The following is a 23,767-nucleotide window of genomic DNA, read 5'->3' as shown; positions in this document are numbered from 1 at the left end:
GGTCGCTTCGCACTTGTGGAGTGAGAGAGTGTGATTGAAGTTAGAACTCGGATGCAGACCAAAGAAGATGATGCGTATACTTACTTCATCTATCGGGCCGGGGGGTTTTGAGAACCCTCGATGATAGAAAAGATGATCAGATTCGAATAGAAAAGGAAAAGACGACAACAATACTCACTTCGTTCGTGACCCTACGTAGCGTCCCTTCATCTCGGCCGGGTCCTCCCGAAGGACGGCCGAAGCCGTGTCACTGCCGCCACCACTCGCAGTGATCAGTCCCGGTCAACCTCTCGAACACCCGCAAATGATAAAAGACTAGTAAGAACCTCGAAAAGAACAAAGGAAGAAAGGAAGGAAGACAGGAAGGCATACACTCGACATCTGGTTGTCACGCTGGGAGCGCTGGTGCCAAAGTAAAGTGCGAGGACAGGAAGGACATGGTGTTTCCACTTATCCACCTGCCCTCCCCCAACGTTCCCCACGTCTACCGTAGCGGAGGGACCATCTAATGTGGTCGCAGGGCCCGGACGCCGTGAAAAAGGAAGGGGAAGAACCACCACACACATAACTAGAGGAAACTTCAGCTCAGTCGAGACCTTACTGAAAATACTCCAATACTGGAAACCAGTGCACGAAGAGGTTGGGGGAGATGCGAGAGAGGGCCCTTTTTATAGACGAGAGCGCCCCATTTTTTTTTTCCGTGGCACGTTCTGAAAAGAAAAAAGAGCACGTCACGGGCCAGGTCATGTACGTGCAATAAACGACGCCGAAGACTTCCCCTGGCCACGAAGGGCGCGCTTTCAGTTGCGCGCAGCACGACCGCAACGCGAGACTTTACACGGATTTTCCGAGTCCTACAGGCGAAATCCACTAAGATGACCCCACACTCTTTCGAACCGCCGTCGTCGGTTCTATCATTCTCTTACTTGCGAGGATGGGTTTCCTAGTCAAAACTGTACGGAAAACGGCGTTAAAGCAACTTGGAACGGTCGCGTCCGAACGCGACGTGTATCTGATTACACTACCTATCCGCCTGCCAAAAAAGGAAATGCGTGCAATGGCTGACGACGACAGAACCAAGGGCCCAAGGGGGATATCGGGCGAAAATCATTGGCTGCAGTGAAATCTCATCGATAGAATGGATATTGGGCTGAAAAAGATGGGGAGAGACGGGGTACGAAATTCCCCCCGCAAAAAAACGAGTGGCCAGCATTGAGTAGTCATGTCTTTGGACTCTTTCAAGGACGACGACGACGACGACGACGACCAAGACAACCAACAACGACAGAAAAACAGCGAAAGCGACACTCTTGCTCACAAAAAGCACACCTCAACCCGATTTTCCCACGCCCACCCAACCACAAAACCTCGACCTGTTCTCTGTGCAAAAACACCCAAACCGGTGTCAGGAAGCTGGAAACGCTGCAACCCTGACAAGCAACAGCAACAGCCAAAAAAAACGCCGTTTTTCAGCACGCCTACACGCATAACACGGTCTTGTGTCTACCTTCCTACGCTCTCCCCAACCACCTACTTGCCAAAGACGCGACGATTTCGCAGTGTGTATGTCACGTGGACTCAACGAGAAGGCCTGTTAGCGCTCTTTGAGTCTGCTTTTGGGCTGCCGCTTGGGCTCTTGTCGCTAGTGTGGTTTGGGGTGGGTGAGCACCGTATGCGTCTTCTTAATAATTCAATTTCCATATCCTCGGTAGTAGTTGAAGGGTTTTGTTTTAGTGGGTGATAACGCGTTGGGGGACGTGGAAGGGAAGGAGTTTGTGTAGGACGTTAGCAAGAAGACGGATTGTACGTGTATAAGCAGTAGAGCTAGTATTGTAGGAAAGCTGGTTGTATTTTCTGAAATATGATCGTAGTCTTGGTCTGTGAAAATGCGCTTGGCCCCGTCATAAAGTGTATTTTACAGCGTCTTGTTGGAAGCAGTATGAACGAGTTGCATCTGTGGGTAGAGTTGCGCGCGCCCAAGTTAGTGTCGTCGCGACTTTTGTCCTCGTCGATATCCTACGAGGACGTATTGCGCGTGGGAACATTCGGATAATGGAGGTAGGAAGACAGTTTGGATGTGTCTGGAGGATAATCTGACAGTCAAAGGCAACGGAGCTTGAAAGCATTCCCCAGGCGTCATGGCGATGGACAATCAACCGATTAGCGTCCGGTGGCCCGTGAGAAGCAAGAATTCTGACAACCACCATTCGGACAAAGGGAGGTAGCAAGACTGTTTGGATGAGGTCTCAAGGGAGATCCGACAATCAAAGGCAGAGGGGCCTGAAAGCATTTCCCCAAGCATTATGGCAATGGAAGATCAAGCGAGTATAGTCCGCACGATGGCCCGTGTGAACAAAGAAATCTGACAACCACCATTCGGACAAAGGGAGGTAGCAAGACAGTTTGGATGAGTCTCGAGGGACATCCAAACATCAAAGGCAGCCCAGTCTCGCAGCACTTCCCAGACGTCATGGCGATGAACCATCCGCCGAGTGCAGTTCCTACGATGGCCCGTATGAAGAAAAGAATTCCTTCGACTAACCACCAATTCATTTGTCGTAGCAAAAACGCCGTGAACGAGATGGCGACAGTCTCAAAAGCATCTCTTGTGTGTGGGAAAACTCCAATGCTCTTTATCCTTTTTCGGAAATATGAACAATTATCGTTCATGTCATATCTTTTATATTCGCATCCCTGGAGAGCCCACGCGCGTGGCAAAAATCCATGATCGACGAACTTATGTAATTGCTGATGTAAGCAGCTAGACGGCTATGCCCGTGACTCGTCGGCCAGCAAACTTGTGCAGAGATCATCGCTGTAAACGAACCATGACAGTCCCAGCATTGGGCGATTCGCCCGACGTCTCAAACACTTTCCCTATAAAAACTGCCCATAAAAAGTCTACAACCTCCAACCTCCAAATTCTGTACACGGAATTTGCAAACCGACACTTTGTAACAATCTCAGAGTACGGCAAAATCGGCTCTTTGGTACGTCTTACTTCTCTTGTCGTCTCCACCAGCGCCTTGCCAACACCTACTTGCATATCATTTAGCTCGAAGCGACACTCGACGTTACTCCACATCCAACGCCTAACCCAACTATAAGCACCAAAGCTCTCCTAGGCCCTCCACAGGATCCTCTTTCGCATGTGTACGCAACCCACATTCTTTCCCAAATTCACGCAACCCGACCCAATGATACCAGGCCATTGTTGCTTGGTCTTGCTCTGAAAAAGTCACGAAGGGATGAGGATGTTGATGTTGAACAAGTAGACAGACAGGTGTTTGAGGAGGTTATACAATTATGTCGAGATGTGGGAGTTTGGTAGTGGTTATATGTAGTTTATGACAGGAGAGTTTTTGATTTTGTACAGATGGCTCTCTATCAAATCTTTGAGTATGCCCCTCTACACTATATTAAATCATTTATCAACCCTATCAAAAAAGCCAACAAGAGATACTCAATCATTGTGCACGACAGACTTGACAGGACAATCGTACTCACCTCGCAATCGGATTCCGATTCACCATATCTAAACGGCATTTGTGTCCCACCAAATCCCGGATGTTGTTATATCCGTACTTGATCATGGTAGGTCTTTCCGTTGACAGTCCCCATGCAATCACCGCAACATCCTCGGGAAGACCCATGGGCAAAAGCATCTCGGGTCGGAACATGCCACTGTTTCCAATTTCGACCCACTTGTTGAGTCCATCATGCCAAGCAAAAATTTCCATACTAGGCTCGGTGTAGGGGTTGTAGGCAGGCTTGAAGCGGAGCTTTTGAATTCCTATCGGCAAACAGTTGGTTTGCGAGGGATTATTATCAACAGGCAAGTAAAACGAATCTTACCAAGTTTCTTGAAGAAACCGTGCAATGTGCCAATCAAATCTCCCAGCGTCAATCCCCGATCTGCAACGACACCCTCAATTTGATGAAATTCTGCCAAGTGGGTAGCATCAAGAGTCTCGTTCCGGAACACCTTGTCGATAGAGAACCACTTGACAGGCTTCCACTCTCCCGTCTCTTGAAACTCTTTTGCGAGCTTGTAGAGCATGTTTGAAGAAACTGCTGTCGTATGTGTTCTCAAAACAAGTTTCTCAGCTTCAGCAATCTTCCAATCGTAGCCGTAACCAATCGATCCATATCCACCAACAGAGTGAACTTGCTTTACACGCTCCACGTAGTCCATGGGCATCCGGTCGCTCGTCGCAGGGTCGGAAAGAAAGAAGGTGTCGTGAGCATCACGCGCGGGATGTTGCTGGGGTTGGAAGAGAGCATCAAAGTTCCAGAAGGATGATTCAACGTATTGGGCAGTAGGCATCTCAGAGAAACCGAGTTCCAGGAAAATTTGGCGGTATTCTTCCCGAACTTTCATGAGCGGGTGCAGCGCTCCTGATCGGGGTTGCACACCTGCTGCGTTGAAGTTGTATTTTTTGAAAGTAGCTGTTTTCCATTCCCCACTTAAGCCGCTAACATTAGCAATTGCACATTTTTACGAAGAAAATAAAAGCTTTGGATACTATACCTCTTCAGCATTTCCTCTGTAATATCCGTCTCTTCCTTGACAATCTGGGTAGTAAACTTGTCTCCCTTGACCACCCGGTAAGAGGTAACCTTTCTAAAATCAGATTCGTCATATATCAAGTATTCCACTCCCCTCACGCATAAATAGGAGCATTACGACAAACTCACGATGCTGAGATGTGTTTTTGCTTTTTTAGATCCTTTACCACTTTCTCATCATGATATGCCCCCTTTTCCCTGATGTCTCGCAAAAGATTCTGCGATTCATCCACAATGGACTCGACCTATGAAAACATTGTGTAGATCAGCAACCGTTCTCTTACAACTCCATCGCAGTAGTTAAAACCCACCGCTCTCGTAAAGCCACCATTGGCACTCTTTTTGATCCACTTGTTCTTTATAGCCCGCCCCTGTCCAAACTGGGCAGCTTGCCCAAGTTTACTTTTCAAATCGGCTACAGAGATTCCGTTCTCTTCTCCTTCTGGCACAGCATAAAAGACTCGGGCTTCGTAACTTCCATTGTCAGCAATGTCCGCTCCCTCTTCTGTAAGCACTAGTTGTTCGCGAGAAATGGTCTCGTATTTGATGACCTATGTACTATTGTGTCAATATGCAATTCTAGACAAATGCAAAGGTTTTGTTTTGCCTACCTCGCGACTCTCCAAACTCTTCAGCACACCGATAACGGTTTCCTGATCAACAGATTTCCCCTCATGCTTCAAGTCAGCTGTGTCCTTGATTTCCCCGTCCTTGTCAAGGATGGACAAGAAGAGGGTTGTATAGGCCTCCCGGAGAGACATTTGTTGCAGTTCCTGAATGACAATGTTCCCTCCAGCAAGATCAACAGTAGCTTGACCGAACTCGTTGGTATGGTAATCGATGACTCATTTCACCAATGCAAGCACGTGATGCGTTCTTGGAAGTTGAGCCCAAGCAAAGTAAACATATCATCTTTTTTCAACGATATATTGCAGAGATCCACCAAGATCTTTACCGTTTTTGATATCCCAAAGATCATGTTAAAAATACTGTAATTCAGCGCTTCAGAATTCATGTTGAATGGCAAAGGAAGACCGTATGGTTTATGTGAGCTAAGCACGGCTGACCAAAAACGGTGATATCCAAACCCTGAACTCCTTCGGAAGGAGTCCTTCCACACCGCAGTCCCTGGTTTACGGTAACCAGATTTCGGACAAAGGTCGGAGTTGATGGGCAAGTCAACGCTCAACGACGATCGTGCACCTGGCTCATCATGCTCGCTGGCAGTCCTGATAATTCAGATACGAAAGGAGATATGAGTAGCTCAACAACATCTGCGTTTTCTTCTCCTTATCTCCCGGGGCCCGGCGTCCACCCAGAACACCAGTACCTTTCCCTTATCCGTACCATTCTACAACAGGGCTATCCTCGCGCAGATCGCACAGGAACTGGCACGCTCTCACTGTTTGCACCACCCCAACTGCGATTCTCACTTGCTGAAAACAGTTTTCCCTTGCTCACCACGAAACGCGTACCTCTTCGGATTGTTTTCGAAGAATTAATGTTCTTTATTCGAGGTCAGACGGACTCGACCATACTGTCCAAAAAGGGAGTCAAGATTTGGGACGGAAATGGGTCTAGGGAGGCGTTAGACAGAATAGGTTTAGTCGATAGGCGTGTTGGTGATTTGGGTCCTGTTTATGGGTTTCAGTGGAGACATTTCGGAGCTGAATACGTCAACGCCGATGAGGATTACAAAGGAAAAGGGGTGGATCAGCTGAGAGAAGTAATACGACTCATCAAGGAGAATCCCGCAGATCGAAGGATTATTATGAGCGCTTGGAATCCGGCAGGTGAGAAATCTTATCAATCGTTGAAAGTATGGATACGCTTCCGCATCTGATCGCTTTGTCAATGATGCAAAAATCCAGACCTCTCGAAAATGGCTCTTCCGCCATGCCACATGTTTTGCCAATTCTATGTCTCTACACCCACTCCAACTCAACCAGCCACGCTCTCTTGCCAACTTTATCAACGGTCATGCGATATGGGTCTTGGCGTTCCCTTCAACATTGCCAGTTACGCCCTCCTCACCATTCTCATTGCCCACGTCACTAATTTGGTACCAGGCGAGTTCATTCATTGTCTGGGTGATGCGCATGTATACAAGGATCATATTGATGCGCTCAAGGTGCAATTGGAGCGGGAGCCCAGGCCGTTTCCCAGGATCTATATCAAGGGTGGTGAGAGCAAAGCGACAACTGTCAATGAGATGGTGAAGGAGTTGGAAGAATTTGAGTGGGAACGGCTGGAACTGGTCGGATACGAACCATACGGCAAGATTGAGATGAAAATGTCAGTGTAGATGTCAAGATGGGTATTTAAAAGATTATGTACAGAGGCGACTACAGACTATAACAAATACAATTCAGCTAGTTCCCATACCAAGCCATAAACAAGAACTAAAATTTCCGGCGCTCTTCATATCCGCCGACTTTCCAAACTCTTTTTGAAACCACCTCTCCCTCTCAGCCTTCATGGCAAGTTTGCTATTCTCATCCACGTTTCCAATCTCCCACATGCCCACCATTTTATAGCGTTCGCCATGTTTGAGAGGGCCTAGTGTTGGCGTTCCTTTTTCGTTCAGGATGTAGACGTTGGGACCAACATGAGGTCTGTTGGTCTTTGGGTTGAGAGGGTAGGGGGCGTTGTTAATGTATACGAACGGGGCTGCTGGAGTCTTCATGACAGTCGTCAAACGTTGTCCGAGGGCGTAGCGGATGTTGCTGGGAGAGGACGTTGGGTGTGCGTTCCCTTAGCGGGGTTTGCTTTGACGCAAAGGACTTTTTTCTGTTGGGTGCTTTCGTTTCCAAGTCACAGGCGAGTGATGAGTATTTCGCTAGAATGGACTTTTCCTTCGTGGCTGCTTTCCTCCCCCTCTTTGTCATCGCTCTGCCACCATCACGTGATTCGCATTGGAATGCATTGTCATTTGTTTATATTCATTCGATGGGGTTTCAACAACTGCCAGCAGCATATCGCAGGCAGCCTTGCGATATAGGTCAACGATGCATGTTCGCCAGCGCTGAACTCAAAGGTTTACGTCTAAAAGTTGGGGAGGATAAACTTACTTTGTTCATTGCGCTCAAGAGTTTGAGCGCTTGAGCTGGCCCTAAACAAGTTCTGACAGATCCATATTTACCAGGAGTAAGTCTTGGCTTTTCATCAGTCCGTATGCCGTGCACTTTGCAAACGATGGAATTCAAACACTCTGCGCAATGAACAACGAATAAAAAAAAACCTTTGATAGAAAGCAAGACGATCAAGTTCCGTTTGCCCTCGCACGTGGCTGGCGATTACGCACCACAGCGCGTTTGAAGCAACCGCGACAATCTCCACATTTACGTTTTCCACTAGACCCAATTGAACGGGGACGTACGGGCGAAAGAGTCTACATTAAAGTACCATCACCACAGATTTTATGGGAGTGCCCCAATATTATAAGCGCTCACAATAACTATCTAGCTGCACCCAGACTCAAAACGAAAACGAACAAAACAGCTCACAAAGGGAGCAGACATGTCGAAAACAGCCGACCCTTATTATCCCCTCGATAGCCCACTATCATCCAGTCCTAGTGGTATGCGTCGTGGTACTCTGAAGCTTCAAGAAAAGCTTCTTCTGAGCCCGCAACCACGAACGGAGAGTTTACCACGGCTTACTTCCATTAGCGACTTCCTATCTCCACATCACTCAACAGTACATCCTCCCTTGGAGGACCTCAATGCCCTGGATGAATACATTCAAGAAGAACCAAGCAATCTCGTACAGATAATACCCGCTCTAACGCATTTTCTTGAGCAGTATTGTTTGGATAAACCAGAGACCTGCGGGGAATTGTGGAGGGGCAAGCTGAAACCTCTTTTGATGGAGTTGCAAGCAAACGACCAACCAGTTGAACGTCCGCGTCCTCCTTCTCCTGTATGTGAACGTAAACCGGAGAAATGGGTCAATGTGCATGGCGAGGAATGGGAAGACGACTATGCTTGGCTTAAGGATCGCGAAAATCCCGATGTTCTGAAATACATCGAAGACGAGAATGAGTATGCTTCAAAGATGCTAGAGGACACAAAGCCTTTACAGAAACTTCTATACAAGGAGTTTGTGTCCAGAATTGATGAAAGTGAGCAGTCCGCCACGGTCACGCTACAGGACGGATGGACGTACTATACCAGGAAGGCATGTAAATGTTTCATGGTTTGATGCTTCCTGCAGGCACGTATGTTGACAATCTCCAATAGGTGGCCGGTCAAGAATATCGTCTCCATTGCCGAAGCAAAGATGGAAAAGAAGACGTTTACTTGGACGAAAACGTCATCGCAAACTCTAAAGAGTTCGAAGACGCTTCGTACTTTCGTGTAGGATTCCTAAAGCACTCTCCCAATTGTAAACTTATTGCGTACGGCATTGATTCCAGTGGAAACGAGCGCTATACAACATATTTCATGGACATGGACAAGAAACAAGTTCTAGATGATCGGATTGAAGGGGTATACGAGGATTTGGAATTTGCGTGTGACAACAGCGTATTTTACACTGTTCTGGACGATTTCGAGCGAGCATATGAACTTAGACGACATAAACTTGGGACGGATGTTACCACCGATGAGTTTCTCTACCACGAAGAAGACGAGATGTTTTTCTTATCTTTGACAAAAACCTGCAACGGAAAATATATCCTCCTCAATTCATCTGCGCAAATTACATCTGAAACTAGATTCATATCGACCGAAAAGCCAGACGATCCACCATCCCTCCTGTTCCCACGTCGCGAAAATATCCAATACACATGCGAAAACCACGGCCGGTATTTCTACATCCTAACGAATGAGGACTCAAAAAACAACTGGCTCTTCCGAATGCCTATTCCTTCAACGCCTTCTAAATCACCATCAACATATGAAGAGCTCGTGGAACTCCGGGAAACTGTCATTGAACATCGTGATTTTGTTCTCATTGAACACTTTGAAGTGCGACGTAACCATTTAATCGTCTTTGAGCGATCGAATTGTCTTCAAAATGTCCGTATTGTGGATTTATCGTACGACGGCTTCAATACCTACCATTATATCAGCTTTGGGGAGATGGTATACTCTTTGTGGCCTGGTACTGTTCGGGAGGAAGAACGAGCTCTAGCAAAGACGTCGCAGTTTGATACGAATGTCCTTCGCTTCACATATACTTCTTTCATTCAACCAAAGCAAGTGGTAGACTACAACATGGACGACCGAACCATGACAGTGGTTTACGAGGAACATATCGGCGGTTACGAGCAAACCATGTACACTTCACGTCGTCTCTTTGCAACTGGTGTTGATGGCACTGCCGTCCCAATCTCCATTGTATATCGCCGGGATCTCCTTGGGCTTAACCAGACTCCATCACAGCCGAATCCCTGTCTTCTTCACGCGTACGGTGCTTACGGTGCCTTTGTCAATCCAATCTTTTCGGCATCGCGTCTCTCGTTACTGGATCGTGGGTTTATTTATGCTGCAGCGCATGTCCGTGGAGGTGCAGACATGGGCAATGGATGGTACGAAGAAGGGAAGCTCACCAAAAAGCCAAACACGTTCCTAGATTTCTGTTCTGCAGCAGAATATCTCTGTAAAGAAGGCTATACCACTCCTTCTAAACTTTCCATATACGGCCGCTCTGCAGGCGGACTTCTCATCGGCGCGGCGATCAACATCCGGCCAGACCTTTTTGCAGCGGCACTCACGGAAGTCCCCTTTGTTGATGTCATCAACACCATGTTTGATGCAACGATACCATGGACAGCCTTCGAATATGAAGAATGGGGTAACCCCAACGATCGTGAAATTTACGATGTGATGAAGACTTACTGTCCATACACCAACATCCGAGGCCTAGCCCTAGCCAGAAACGCATACCCACATCTCCTAGTCGTGGGCGGTATGAATGACCCAAGGGTAGCCTTCTTTGAACCACTGAAATTCGTTGCCAAAATGCGTGGGGAAAGGCGTAGATACCTATCCAAACCAGTCCGTTCTTCCCCTCTCGCGCAAGATGACTCTGGAACAGACACACCCACAGGCAGCGGTCTCCGCAAAGCACCCACCCTTGCCACAATGGCAGGAGGCACACCAAATGACACACTCCTTCCTTCACATCCAACTCCGCGCTCCCTTCTCCTCCGCATAGAAGATGCAGGCCATGGCGGTTCATCAGGACAATACTCTTTTCTCGAAAACCTAGCGTTCGAGTATGCATTCCTTATCACATCCCTCAATGCCGATACAGCAACGTCTGCTTCAATACCATCACCAATTCGACATGACTTTGACGAAGGTGTGCAAGACGGTACAATCAAACCAAAGAAAACCAAGAAGAGAGGAAAAGAGGATGTAGAGGAAAAAGAATACAGGCGGAAGGCCAAGGGCGATAGAGGGCCTAGCAATATTTTCCAGGTAGGTTTCGCGTTTCCTCTACATGCCAAAAGTCACCATCACTCATCCTTAAAATAGTGGGTGTCAAACCTATTTTAAATCATGTCACTTTGCACAGAATATGACGAGATATACAAATGCATAATTGTCCTGGCCATATACTAATTGATAAAGAAACTAGTTATTAAATAGCTTTAGCCTCCAAAAGATTAAATTATGGCAGGCCAGGAAGCGTAACGACTGGGCACATGCAAGGTCAAAATCAAAGACAATGTTCAATGCCCAAAGCAAGTTTAATTCCATCTGTACAAATATAACAACGAGAAAATCCCTCAAGTATCCCTACACTTTGAACATACAGCCCACGGTAAAACTCCCTCTCGCCCGACTACCTCAGCACCAGACACTCACAACCAATCCAGGTACATCATTTGCTCATGCAAACTGATCCTCCCTATCCGCTTCATTACTACCCGCAACTCCAGACCCTACAGACGTGATACCAGTCTCCTCCAACCCACTAAAGTTCAAGAAGTGACTTGGTCGATGCACTTCGTGGTAGAACTCTTTCGGGGTATCGATAGTCAAAGCATATTTCATATCAGCCCGGTGCTTCGCTCCCATGAAGTTGTAGTTCCACACTCCTTCGCCTTCTGGCACCATGAAAAACCCGAGGAATCGGTCACTGAGGAGCATTTGCACCTTTTCATAGTGGCTTGGAAGGTAGCCTTGAGGGTTAGCTCCCATGTCCTTATTGTTGCGACCCCATTCAAAACCGCCAGGTGTGAGTTTGTACGCCGTCAGCGAGCAGGAACCTGGAGTAAACGAGCAGGTGATGATTACAGTTTTGTCGCCATCCCAGTACCCCTTGTTATCCGCCATGATCTTGGCGTGCATGGTCACATCTAGGGGGCTAAGCTGCGGTAGCTCATTTGGTTGCGTGTGAATCCATCCCAGAGGCTCGTAATCCTTTAGGTATTCATGATCGGGTAGCATATGGGGTAAGTGAACTTGCTGATGGGTACCCCATTGTGGAACCAACACAATCGCGCGAATCTCCTTCACTTGCGAATTGTCAGGTGGACTGACACCGTACATATACCCAGCGATTTGTGTTCGCAAATCGGAAATGCAGATAAACCGTTTGAGGATGTTCTTTGGCAAAATATACGTGAAGCCGGTTTCACGGATATCGTCCGAGTTCACGTAGATATGGTTGGTACGCAGATGCAAATTGGTAGATGCGATCGCCCTGACACGCCATTCCGTCTTGGATGAGAAGGTCTGAGTCTCGTAGTTCGATGTGGTGGTGACAATCATCTCGTCACCGTGAATATTTTGCGTTCGAGTTGTGACTGCAGTCAACTGAGAAGAGTCTTTCGTCTGCTTCTCAATTTCTGCGATTTGTTGTCGTTGAAGCGACGGCGCAGAGATTTCCATTCCGAGAATGATATCACGGACCTCAGAGGTTGTCAGTGAGGCAACGTTGACGTTGTTCTTTTTACCGTAGTCCGCCAAGATCAAGTCCTTCAACTGAACTTCCACCTTAATCCATTCTTCATCGGTCAGAGTCGGCCAAATATGATGCGGCTCCGTCACTACCGACTTATCCGGACGAAGGACGATCTTTGTCTTCTCGTTGTTCACGTGCAAAGCACGAAGAATCAGCACCAATCGGGAAAAGGCTGTGTAACTGGAAATTGTTTTCAACCAGTCGTCATAAAGGTTAAAGAGGACCATCTGAGGCTCTGTGGCCTTGAGAATCATATCACCGAACTTCTCAATCTTCAAACACGCCTGGAATGGGAGTTGAAGCTCAGAACCTTTGATTACAATGTTCGGGAAGTCGAGACAGTTGTGAACCACGGTCCAATCGGCCAACAAAAAGCGGGATTGATAGCCGTCTACGCTGAATCGGAAGTACGTTCCTGCCTCGGCGCGTTCAACTGTCAGTGCAATACGATTTTGATCCAACCCTTTCAGAAGGCAATAAGGCCCGAGTTGTTTGTGTTTGAGTGCGACGTGGGAGCTCACTTCCTCTTGATCGTAGCCACTGAGGATGATCTGCTTGTGAGAGTCAGTGTTGTTGCTCTTCGGCAATTTGTCCGGTGAGACGGTCTGCATCATCTCGAGCGAGCGCGCCAGTTGGACTACGTCCTCGAACAAGCGTTCCTCCATCTGCCTCTGTCCAAAGATCCAGACATTCAGAGGCTGGTGGTTTTTGATTATCCTTTCAATATGCTCGGATGGCATATGTTCCATTCCTTGCATAACGTGTTCTAAGCTCCCATTGTCTGTACGAGTTGACTGGACGCCATTCGCATCGATCAGGCCGGCTAGCAGACGTTGCCGCACGTCCTTCCCGGCGTGCATGTACCCGACTGGGATGTGCTTGGCGCTGCCCTCTCCTATCAGGCCGGCCTCAAACAGGGCATCTTTGAGACGATTGCTCTGAGATATCGGATCGCAGATATCCACATCATAGGCGGTCGTGCTAGCTCCCGCGACCATTATGGTAAATCCTTGAGGTAAGAAGATAGACCTCAATTTGTCCACAATGTCCACATCATCTTTAGAAATAGAGACCCGCACGCTGTTGGCGGAGGTGCTGCCGTTTCCAAGCCATATACCAAGGAAGTACGGGTCCAAAACCGTAGTCACCCCAGATGATGATCTTGATAGTTCAACGGGCCAGCCGTCGTTGACGCGGCCACGATAACCTCCAAATTTGGTTTTGAGGGGATGGTCCGCATCAAGATGCATGTACTCCAGAGCCGTAATGTTGACAGTCGCTCTCAATTCCACCCGGTCGGCTTGCTGCTTCCACCAATCCAGGATTTGGATCTTGATGTCCTTTTGCTCGGACGTTGGAAGTCCGACCTCTTGGTCCATCTCCGAAATCCGCACGAGCTGTCCGTCCTTGTTGTGCTTGAACTCTGCTGACTGCCATTCGACGCTACCATCATTTTTGTAGGCTGCGTACTGGAAGCGTACTGTTCCAGAGGGGTAACCGGTGGTGAACACGTAAGGTTCGCTCTCGCAGCGGAGTGAGAGTAGATGTCCCTCAGTGACCGTGTACTCTTGGCTGACCAAACCATGGGTCCGGCCAGATACACGAAGAAGTGGGCGATTGCCTGAGACGACGGGGGTATTGATTCGAGTTGCACCTCCACGCTCGTCAAGCAATACATCGCCTTGGACAAGTTCGTCTACTTTGACATTGAGCAAACAGCCGTTTCGGACGACCATGACCTTCGTCCCTGCAGCAAGACAATGTACCTCGAGAGGGTCCAACATACCCTTTCGAGTGACAATGATCTGCTTTGGCTGTTCTTCAACTGGGAGGGATCGAATCAATGCAGCCACTTCTTCAGCCGTCTTCCACTTGGCCAATTGTCCTAAACGCTTTTGACCAGCCCATACGGACGTGTGAATGATCTTAAGGAAGAGCTGTCCCGTTCGCGGATTGAAGATGAAAATAGCACCATTGATCGGCTTGGTCGTCAAGTTACCCTCGAACGTCTTGTGAATGGTGACACGGTATACGTTGGTGTCATCCACGAACCAGATAATTTGGTTCGAGAACAATTCACCGTAGTTCTGAGACGACAAGTACGGTTCTGTAGGCTCAGAAGAGTACAGCTGCAGACCCTTTCGGATACGTTCGCGAAGTACATATAAAGCTGGGTTGGCCTTCATAATCTTGGCCATCGCCTGCTGAACCAGAGGCTTCATCCCTGGGAACCAGTTACCGTAGGCACTGTGCAGCGAGTACGCCAAGTCGATGCCAACCATGACACCCGTGGGTGAAGGATAGATTGACATGTTGTCCAGCGTATACTCGAGGAACTTGGCCCGAGAATACCGTTCGATATCGTGAGAATCGAAGTCACCCCAACGCAGTTGCACATCAACCCAATACTTTTGGGTAGTGGCTCCATCGAATGAGTCCTTCGTGTCGTTGAGCAATGAAGGTTTGGAGACGTTCCACTTATACGCGGCAAACAGTAGAATATCCGCGCAACTACTGTTCATCTTGTACGATTTACGCGGGTGAATAGTTTCCTTTTGAACCGTCTCAATCTCAAGGGCTTCCAATTCTTGATCGAAGACCTGACCTGTATACATAAAATAAGATACAATTAATGACCAATCACATGTAAACTGGATTGCTTCTGAACACTTACAGAGATCCATGACCACTGACTCGTGAATCTTCTGCCACAAATGGGCACGGAAGATCTGGATGAGAGAGATCTTGAGGGTAGGAATCTTTCCGTGCATGAAAATACCGGTCAAATCAAGTTGGACTTGGAATCCAACATAAACATTGGCACGGTTGATCGTAGGGGACCACCAAAGTGTGAACCGACGATTAGGAATCTGATTCAAACCAGACCGTTGCGCATTGGTCAGTTTCTTGTATCTGAAGATTAGAGTAAATGCAGTTAGGAGCTTATTCGAATGAATATGAAAAAGAAAATCACGCATACTTCATGCTCTCCTCGAAACCTTCAAGAAATGACGTTAGAACATTCATGAACAGCAAACCAAGGAGGGAGGTAGACATTCAACATACCTGATGCCTTTTCCCAGAACAGACCTTCCCAAGTAGGGAAGTATGTACCCTTGAAGAGTGTATGCTCCAAAATTCCTTCAACACCACCGAGTGCTTGGATCATATCTGTCCGGTAATTATTCAAGTTCCAAAGTTTGCCATCATGCCTGAAACACGGTCGTTAGCTAAATATTTCATCATCGAGGAGATAATGCCATTTCCAGAGCTTACCGGTGATGAGTCCACCAGAACGGGTTATTTTTCAGGACTTGATATTGCTTGAAGTCTGTCCGCACACGCCAGCCCTTATCGTAGGCCAAAGTATGCCGATCTTTTTGGAATAGCGTATTGATACGTGGGATACCTCGATCCCAGCTGTCCTCCAGATCTTCAAGGGTCAATCGTCTATTTTGCGCATTCGCTTCTTGCCTCTTCAACGCATACTCCGCCCACACCCGCTGAGAGTCAATGAATTCGGACTCCCAAGGTTGAATGTATCGGTACAAGTTCGGAATCGTTTGATCCTCCTCATGCGACATACCAGACCGGAAATGTGTTATACCGGTCTCTGTCTGTTTCGACCACCGCAAGTCGGACTGGGGGATGAGCACATGTCCCATGGACAACATACCAAGTCCGCCCAGTTCCTTTGGCGTGTAAAAGACCTGGAGAACAAAAGAGTTTGATTGATCAGGCATTTCAGTTCAGCTTTGCCCAGAGTATACGCGTGTACGTACCACAGGTGGGAAACGGGAAGGCATCTTGGAGTTCAACCCAATCTTGATACGGGTTTGAATCTTATTTTCTGCTTTTACAAGAAGATCCAATAGCTCCCGAGTATGGACTACCGCTTCACGGTAATAAGTCATCAACCCAACCAGAGCAGTATTCCACCTGTAAGGAAATTACATGAGTTAGGATCAAGCACAGATCGACAGGTCGAGCGACGCATTGCTGAGCTACGTACTTATTCACAATCTTCGTGAAGGTGGTGCTACCAGATGCCATCAGGATTTGGCGGACACGGTTGTGGAACTTCTGCATACTCTCCTCATCCACTCGCAAGAAAGCCTGGGCAGTTCGCTCCTTCGTGGACTCATTGATCAAATTCCAGACTCCTTCATTCAATGTGAACTCTTCATGACTGGAACGGAGCTTTGGCAGAATACGAATCTCGAACCCACACATGCTGAATAGCAGATTTGGATTATCTCGAGAGTATACTGATACGAAGCTGTCCTCCCATTCAATAGTCGTGAGGGACCTGGGCAAACGATTCTTGATATCCCAGAATACGGCGCGACCAAGATTGACATCGTGCTTCATCAGCCGCATACGACAATCACGGGGCCAGCACTTTTTATTGTTATACCCGACGATGTTTTCGTTATTAGGATCAGGATGCTCAGTCAGATACCGTTGGATCAAATCCCTGGCCTCGTCGGCAGTGAAGCGGAATAGAACATGGATTTTATCGATGTACCGCGAGTATAGTCGGATTGGATGACGAACTTCCGTTGCAATGTCTCGGAACTGCAGGAAATCATTCGGGACTGCCGGGGGGCCAGCCATCTCACTGGCGCGATGCAAGCCCAAGATGAGGAGATCCAAAATAAGACCATAGTACTGGAAAATAAAGGATCCGAACTGTAAACCGCGAATGAGACCATAGGCGTTGACGTGGTTCATGTCCTTGTAGTTGAGAACAATATTGTTCTTAGCTGTCATGTAGTCCGCGATATTGTGGTCCACAATGAGACGAAGCAACCGATTGAGCAATGTCAGATCGATCTTCTCGTACACTTTGCTCAGTTTGGTCTCCATCATCACATTACATTCGCCGTCACTTGTTTCCCAGATATCCGTCAGGTTGTTAATACCTTGACACCATTTGTAGACAAGTAGCGGTGGTGGCTCCGAGTCACCCGGTTTTATCCATGCCGGGAACAAATGGCGCTTATCAGCCTCATACCAGAGGTATTGGTCGAGGTATGCGTCGGTGATCTTCTCTAGTGGTTCCACGTCATAAACGGGGATCAGATGACTATACAGATCCATGAACTCAATTCCAACTTCCTTGAAAGCGCGCTGCGTCAAAAGGAGACGTTTGATACGTGAGAGAGATTCGTGAGGATTATCGTACGCTTGTTCGATCAAACCCAACTCTTCACGCTGGCTTTGGTTGAGACGACCCTTGACTGAGTACGCTTCCTTCAAGCGCTCAAGCGCCAAGATGAGCAGCTTTGTGTCGTGCTTATACGATAGAGGAGGAAACGGAATCGGCGAGAACTTTCGGGATTCAAGCCAGTGAACGGTCGTTGTGTAAATGGCAACAGCTTCTTCAGCGGTAATGTATGGACCATCTTTTAGGTAGTTGTGCTGCCTCTCTTGTTCGGCTTTCAGCCACAAACGGGTCAAACGTCCAAGATTTTTCTTACACACGGTTTTATCAACCGTTGCACCCCGACGGATACGTTCGCGGTTGTAGTGGGCGACACTGGTCCACCAATCTGCCTTCGATTTGACGTAGCGCAAAATCATGTTCTCAATTGGGGTGGGTAATCCAGGAACCTTCCAGGGAATATTCGCTTTCCAACAACGCCATGCCTATATTTACAAAATAAATGTTAACTTCTGTCGAAACGAGTGTTGTTCCTTCATACCGCGCTTACCTCACTCAAGTGCTGCAAAATGGTCCTTGATTTGTTCGCCTTGATACCCTCAGGCATCATATCTAGGATATCATGCATGACAGCCGCACGGAGCTCCAAATCATAATGCGATTCTACACGCTGCTTAGTCACTGTTTTTGCGATACCCTTGGACTGACGCCCTTCGAAGTGACGAGCCAACAGATTGCCTAACCAGCGCTCCAGTAGTGGCACAATGCCGCGCATGAAGAACAGCCAAACACGCCATCCCGGTGCCCAGAAACCGCAACCAGGACCTTTACCGACCGGTCCCGTATTGAAGCGGTAGTATATTAAATGTTTCAAATCTTTGCACATGCCTAAAAAGGAATCATACGGCCTTAATTCTAAACTGATCTCATATGCAAACCAGAAAATCCACAGAACTTACGGATCTGTCGCATCAAACGGTACTTGTAACGATACATTCCGGTAAGTTGCCCAACGTGCGCAAAGATGTACTGTAGACCATCGGCCAGCTGGAACGCATCGACATTACCCAGTCGATATTGAACGTGCGAGTCGACCACCAACTTCGTCAATCGAAGGATTTCACGCATAAGGTGGAAGGCGTTACCGAAACGGGATTTTTTGCGCTCCTTCGTAGTAAGCGTTTTCACTGGTTTAAGATTGAAGTTATAGTCCAAGTGCAAGTAGTTCAGATTTTTACGGTGGATAAGCAGGTTGAGCATGTTATACCCTTGACGGCAGACCTGCAAACCGGCTTCTACCCAGTCAAGTTCTGTTGTCTGGAAGAATTTAGTCGCCTTCAATTGCCTGAACAGATATTTCTTGTTCATCGCCTTCGGAGGCCGGTGCTTAAGGGCATTGAGAACGTAACATTTGAGCAGTTTTTGGTAAGATACTCGCACTTTCACCGGTTGTCCCGCTGGAACGTGCTCGAGATACCAGTTCTTGACCAAGGGAACATCAATTGCACGCCGAGTGCGTCCGCTCCTCTTATCAAATGGATGCGGTGCCCAGTACAACGCAATGCCGTTTGCCGTGTTGTCTGTGTATAGAGGTGTTTCTTGTAGGAAGGGGGTCACGCTAGAAGGCAACCGGAACTCCTCATCTTCCTCTTTGTCGCCGAAAATCTCATCTTCGTGCGACACCTTCGCATTCGATTGGAGGGTACGTGACGAAATCGGATTGATGATGGGATCGAAGTAGAAAGCGGGAAGGTCGGGATCTTCCGTTCTCACATATACTACCGTGGGATAGTGATACCAAGATACATGCACTGAACGCGGAAGGGAATTGTACAAGAAAGGAAACGCAATTTTGTATTCGGTTCGGATAGGCTGGCGAATAATGATCTTGTTGATGTCGTTGAATTCATTCCAATCCTCGTCCGCCGCATCCATGTCACGATAGAGCGGCTCAAATTTCGGTCCACCAGGAATAGCCATATTCAACGCCTTTGATGTGAAGAACGATTTCAAGTCAAATAAGTAGAAGTAATTCTTATCGGTCAGGTCTGAGAGGAGCTGGTGCGCCAATCGGTACAAGGTTGACATGATCGGCAGATTCAGGTTCCATTTCCTGTAGCTTGAGCCGTTGACAAACTTCGTATCCATCAAAGGTTTGTGATCATACAACCATTCATATACAGGTGCATCCTCTTCTTCGTCCAGCTCCATTTGGATGGCTTCCAACGGCTCGACGTCAATGATGTTGTCACCATAGTCCAATGGCGGTTCTTCGTCATCGAACGGCGGAAATCTCATCCGCTTGAAGTGACGACGGTCTCGCTTCTCACGACGCATCATAATCCACATAGTGCCCCACTGTGCGATGTACACGGGCTCAATGACCCACGGGACCTCGTTGACGAATGTAATCGCACCAGTGACATGGTAGAGTACAGGTACTTCGCGAACTTGTTCCCAAGGCATCGGCATGTTTTCCAACAACTTGAGCACAGCGTGAGGCACATACTTCAATGCGCCAAGGTAAATGCGCTTGTCATGGCGGTACTTCTTGCTCGACATGTCCCCATGATCCTTGATGATCTTCCGAATGTGTTCTGGCGGCATGTTTTCCTTCTGTGGTTCAACAAAACCAAATTTCCGCTTTTCCCCGTATCGCTTGGCGTTCATTTGAGCCCACTTCCGAGCCTTCTCTTGCAGTTTTTCTTCAGAGAGCTCTGAGGTTGGGGTGGGTATCGGTGGGGGTGGCCTAGCCGCTCCGTAGAGCGGTGGTTGATGGCCAAATGGCGGGGGTGGTTGTGCGGACATGGTGAGTGGGGTTAGATGTGAAAGACGATTGAATCGGTCCCGAGTCTTCGACCTTGTTTACTCTCCAGGCCAGGAGGCCAGCGGCTAATAAAACGAAGCAACTGCTCTCACTTCCGGGAGTGTGAGCGACTCAACAGAAATGAAAGTACTCCAGCAAACACTTGACAAGAAGAGAATGGCGGATGTGTTGCCTTCTCGATCGTTGATCGGCTTTCCCCCAGCGTCCAGCGCAGTTCCTTCCACTCGTCCATTTCCAACCTCATAGGCTACAACTGCATCTAATGCCATGGCAACCACAGGCACGTGACATGTCCAGATCTCGATCGCAGCCATTAAGCGATAGTCAATGTCTTGAAGCGATGTGTCCGCTATGCTGTCGCTGCCAAGGTCGCTACTTTGAGAGATAACCTGCCCAGAGGAGAATGTTATAATAAAGAGATTTTTGAGGATAAAGACTGATAGGCAAGAAATTATCTCTTGGCGACAAGCATGGAATGACCAACGTTCGAGCAAAGCTTGACTCCAAGTTCAACCCGAAGCCTACGCAATGTTCATCTCGATCTATCAAAAATTGGAACAACCAATCTCGCTAAAGGCATGCACTGCAGTCTAAATTCCTGCTGTTCAAACTGCTGGACAGTGGTTACGTGATGACATGCACGTGATTAGAAAGCTTGGCGCCGAGTTGAAGGAACTCTGGGGTTTCGGACAACGAATCTGAAATTTCCGACTGTCGAAACGTTCAAGCTCCAGTTGACGGTTTCGTGGGTAGATTGCGTGTGAGACTAGACCTCTTTCGTACCCAGAACCTTTGGACGTGCTGGCACTTTTGTGAGAACGTCTCAATTGTCCCTTGTCCATTTCTTGTCACGCAAGGGCACAATTGTAAGACCCCATAGAACAGTCTCCCGTCTTTTTATTGAATCTACTCGATAGTTGTTTGACGTTATGGCAAATTGTGACTTCCTCGGTGTACGTATGTTGCCATGGACGGCTTTTTTGTTCAGAATGCTGACATTAGAGTCCCGGTCGTTATCTCTATTTTAGAAAGCCATTGAGATTGTCAAGAAAGCGACGGACGAGGATGGTAAAGGAAATTTCGCGGAAGCTTACAAGCTGTATCAAAACAGTCTGGAATATTTCATGACGGCGATGAAGTGTTGGTTGAGAGTATCCAACTGAGATTGCGCGTGCACCTTGTTGACTTCTTTCTGCTAGACGAGAAGAACGACCGTCTCAAAGAATCCATTAGAAAGAAATTCACCGAATATTTGGAGAGAGCTGAACGACTGAAAGAGTATCTGCAGAAACAGGAGAAGAAGAAGAAGCCTGTAGCTGTAGCGGGTGGGGTGAATGGAGGTAGGGTCTCGCGAACTGCCCAAAAATGCGTTGAATTTTGTGTTTTGCTGGGGGTTATATTGCCGTCGTTGTTAATAAGGGATTTCGGCTCTATCCAACAGCACAACAAAAGAAGAAGGACGGCTCTGCGTCAGATGATGAAGAGGATGAGGAAAACAAGGACAAAAAGGAAGATGCAGAGACGAAAAGACTACGGGAGGCTTTGGCTGGAGCGATATTGCAGGAGAAACCAAATGTAAAATGGGAAGATATTGCTGGTTTGGACGCCGCGAAAGAAGCATTGAAAGAAGCCGTTATTCTACCCATAAAATTTCCACACCTCTTCACTGGGAAACGGACACCATGGAGGGGTATTCTTCTGTATGGGGTAAGCGCATTTTAATTGATGCTTCCAGGTCATTTATCTCTTGAGGTTACTGAATTGCCCATTTCTATTATGATAGCCTCCGGGAACTGGCAAATCATACCTCGCCAAAGCCGTGGCTACTGAAGCCAATGCTACATTCTTCTCCGTCAGTTCGTCGGATCTTGTAAGCAAGTGGATGGGTGAAAGTGAGCGGTAGGTTAATGGACACTGTGCCAAATGGTCTCGATCTAATGCCCGGCTGGTCTCGATTTAATTGTTTCTTCGTTTCATATAACTAGATTGGTGAAACAATTGTTTACTTTGGCGAGAGAAAATAAGCCTGCTATCATCTTCATTGATGAAGTAGATTCGCTTTGTGGAAACAGGGGGGAAGGGGAATCAGAGGCAAGTCGAAGAATCAAGACTGAATTCCTAGTCCAAATGCAAGGCGTGGGCAACGATATGCAGGGTGTGCTGGTATTAGGTGCAACGAATATCCCATGGGCTTTGGATCCAGCCATCCGAAGAAGGTAGGTCGAATCTGATTGTACCTTGGGCAAAGCTGGACAAATTTAAAAAATGTTGAAATTATAGGTTTGAAAAGCGTATTTATATACCGCTTCCTGATGTCAATGCGCGTGCAAAAATGTTCCAGTTGAATGTGGGAAGCACCAAGTGCAGCCTCCAGTCGAACCATTACAGGCAGCTGGCCGACCGCACTGATGGATATTCTGGGTCAGATATCGCAGTTGTCGTGCGAGACGCGTTGATGGAACCAGTGCGGAAGGTGCAAACGGCGACCCACTTCAAACAAATCGGCGGTGGAAAATGGATGCCATGCTCACCAGGAGAATACGGAGCAGTCGAAAAGTCATGGACAGTGTTGGAGGGACATGAGCTCGAGGAACCACCTTTGACCGAGCACGACTTTATCCGGGCAGTGTCAATGGCGAGGCCGAGTGTGAACGCAGCGGACATATTGCAATATACCAAGTGGACGGTATGTGTCTTTTACATCAAAGGCGTTGGCAGTTCGCATTTTCTCACATCCGCCCTTGGTTTCAGGAGGAGTTTGGCCAAGAAGGATAGAACAGCACGCTGGTGGGACAAGTTGGGCTGGGGCATCTGGTTGGTGACGGGTTGTCGGAAGGGTTCGCTAATGTACGATTTTTATGAGAAGACGCTATCAAACTATTACTGGACTGACGGAACTCTATTGATGGTGTCCTCACCATGGCAGTGTTCCACGATTGTGTCGCAACTAGTCTTTGTACTTATGCTCCACAATCCTTCGTTAAGCCAACATCATCAATGGATTTATCAGCGAATACGAGCCGACAAAAGCAGACGGGAATATTTTTTTGGGGCCAGCGAGGATAACCGTATCTTATGTCATGTCCGAAAGTAAGCATACCCGTTGAAATATCGGACTCATGTGAGGAAAAGAAATGCTATATGCCATTTAGTGGTGCAGCGGAGCATTGTAAACAAAGGAGAGTCTTCATGCTTAGGATTACTGCCTCAATATCTATCCCAACAGCCAAAGTTCCCACATGTACCAAGTCACATATCCTGCTTTCTGCTCACTTTGGCACGAC

General features: G+C 47.7%; 7 protein-coding genes across 7 annotated transcripts; 5 read left to right on the top strand and 2 right to left on the bottom strand.

Moving 5' to 3' along the window:
• The first annotated feature begins 50 nt into the window (after nt 1-50).
• Nucleotides 51-1,890, top strand: SPPG_09066 (uncharacterized protein). Its single transcript, XM_016757220.1, has one exon. It carries the CDS (start codon nt 1,223-1,225, stop codon nt 1,739-1,741), a length of 519 nt encoding a protein of 172 aa, XP_016610474.1. The 5' UTR covers nt 51-1,222; the 3' UTR covers nt 1,742-1,890.
• Nucleotides 1,891-2,786: 896 nt separating this feature from the next.
• SPPG_02899 (uncharacterized protein) lies at nt 2,787-3,481 on the top strand. Its single transcript, XM_016751188.1, has 2 exons — nt 2,787-2,990; nt 3,056-3,481. Exons 1-2 carry the CDS (start codon nt 2,829-2,831, stop codon nt 3,329-3,331), a joined length of 438 nt encoding a protein of 145 aa, XP_016610473.1. The 5' UTR covers nt 2,787-2,828; the 3' UTR covers nt 3,332-3,481.
• SPPG_02898 (phenylalanine-tRNA ligase, alpha subunit) lies at nt 3,261-5,419 on the bottom strand. Its single transcript, XM_016751187.1, has 7 exons — nt 5,181-5,419; nt 4,881-5,120; nt 4,699-4,814; nt 4,532-4,624; nt 3,856-4,466; nt 3,508-3,793; nt 3,261-3,437 (listed from the first exon to the last, which is right to left on the bottom strand). The coding sequence occupies exons 1-7, from the start codon at nt 5,328-5,330 to the stop codon at nt 3,425-3,427; spliced, it is 1,509 nt and encodes a 502-aa protein (XP_016610472.1). The 5' UTR covers nt 5,331-5,419; the 3' UTR covers nt 3,261-3,424.
• Nucleotides 5,420-5,493: 74 nt separating this feature from the next.
• SPPG_02897 (thymidylate synthase) lies at nt 5,494-6,963 on the top strand. The gene is made up of 2 exons (XM_016751186.1): nt 5,494-6,362; nt 6,441-6,963. The coding sequence occupies exons 1-2, from the start codon at nt 5,783-5,785 to the stop codon at nt 6,872-6,874; spliced, it is 1,014 nt and encodes a 337-aa protein (XP_016610471.1). The 5' UTR covers nt 5,494-5,782; the 3' UTR covers nt 6,875-6,963.
• Nucleotides 6,964-7,570: 607 nt separating this feature from the next.
• On the top strand, nt 7,571-11,307 carry SPPG_02895 (uncharacterized protein). The gene is made up of 5 exons (XM_016751185.1): nt 7,571-7,716; nt 7,820-7,970; nt 8,035-8,748; nt 8,811-10,997; nt 11,055-11,307. Exons 3-5 carry the CDS (start codon nt 8,089-8,091, stop codon nt 11,073-11,075), a joined length of 2,868 nt encoding a protein of 955 aa, XP_016610470.1. The 5' UTR covers nt 7,571-7,716; nt 7,820-7,970; nt 8,035-8,088; the 3' UTR covers nt 11,076-11,307.
• Nucleotides 11,195-20,697, bottom strand: SPPG_02894 (pre-mRNA-processing-splicing factor 8). The gene is made up of 9 exons (XM_016751184.1): nt 18,616-20,697; nt 18,207-18,544; nt 16,502-18,141; nt 16,272-16,428; nt 15,766-16,199; nt 15,556-15,701; nt 15,470-15,488; nt 15,164-15,402; nt 11,195-15,094 (listed from the first exon to the last, which is right to left on the bottom strand). Exons 1-9 carry the CDS (start codon nt 20,462-20,464, stop codon nt 11,412-11,414), a joined length of 8,505 nt encoding a protein of 2,834 aa, XP_016610469.1. The 5' UTR covers nt 20,465-20,697; the 3' UTR covers nt 11,195-11,411.
• A 149-nt stretch (nt 20,698-20,846) lies between these two features.
• Nucleotides 20,847-23,764, top strand: SPPG_02893 (AAA family ATPase VPS4). Its single transcript, XM_016751183.1, has 8 exons — nt 20,847-21,436; nt 21,512-21,623; nt 21,683-21,823; nt 21,925-22,190; nt 22,267-22,382; nt 22,469-22,699; nt 22,764-23,169; nt 23,235-23,764. The coding sequence occupies exons 1-8, from the start codon at nt 21,413-21,415 to the stop codon at nt 23,256-23,258; spliced, it is 1,320 nt and encodes a 439-aa protein (XP_016610468.1). The 5' UTR covers nt 20,847-21,412; the 3' UTR covers nt 23,259-23,764.
• The last annotated feature ends 3 nt before the right edge of the window (nt 23,765-23,767 follow it).

The sequence above is a fragment of the Spizellomyces punctatus genome (assembly GCF_000182565.1).
Source record: "Spizellomyces punctatus DAOM BR117 chromosome Unknown supercont1.4, whole genome shotgun sequence".
Classification (NCBI taxonomy): Eukaryota; Fungi; Chytridiomycota; class Chytridiomycetes; order Spizellomycetales; family Spizellomycetaceae; genus Spizellomyces; species Spizellomyces punctatus.
This window is presented reverse-complemented; position numbering and strand designations above follow the sequence as displayed.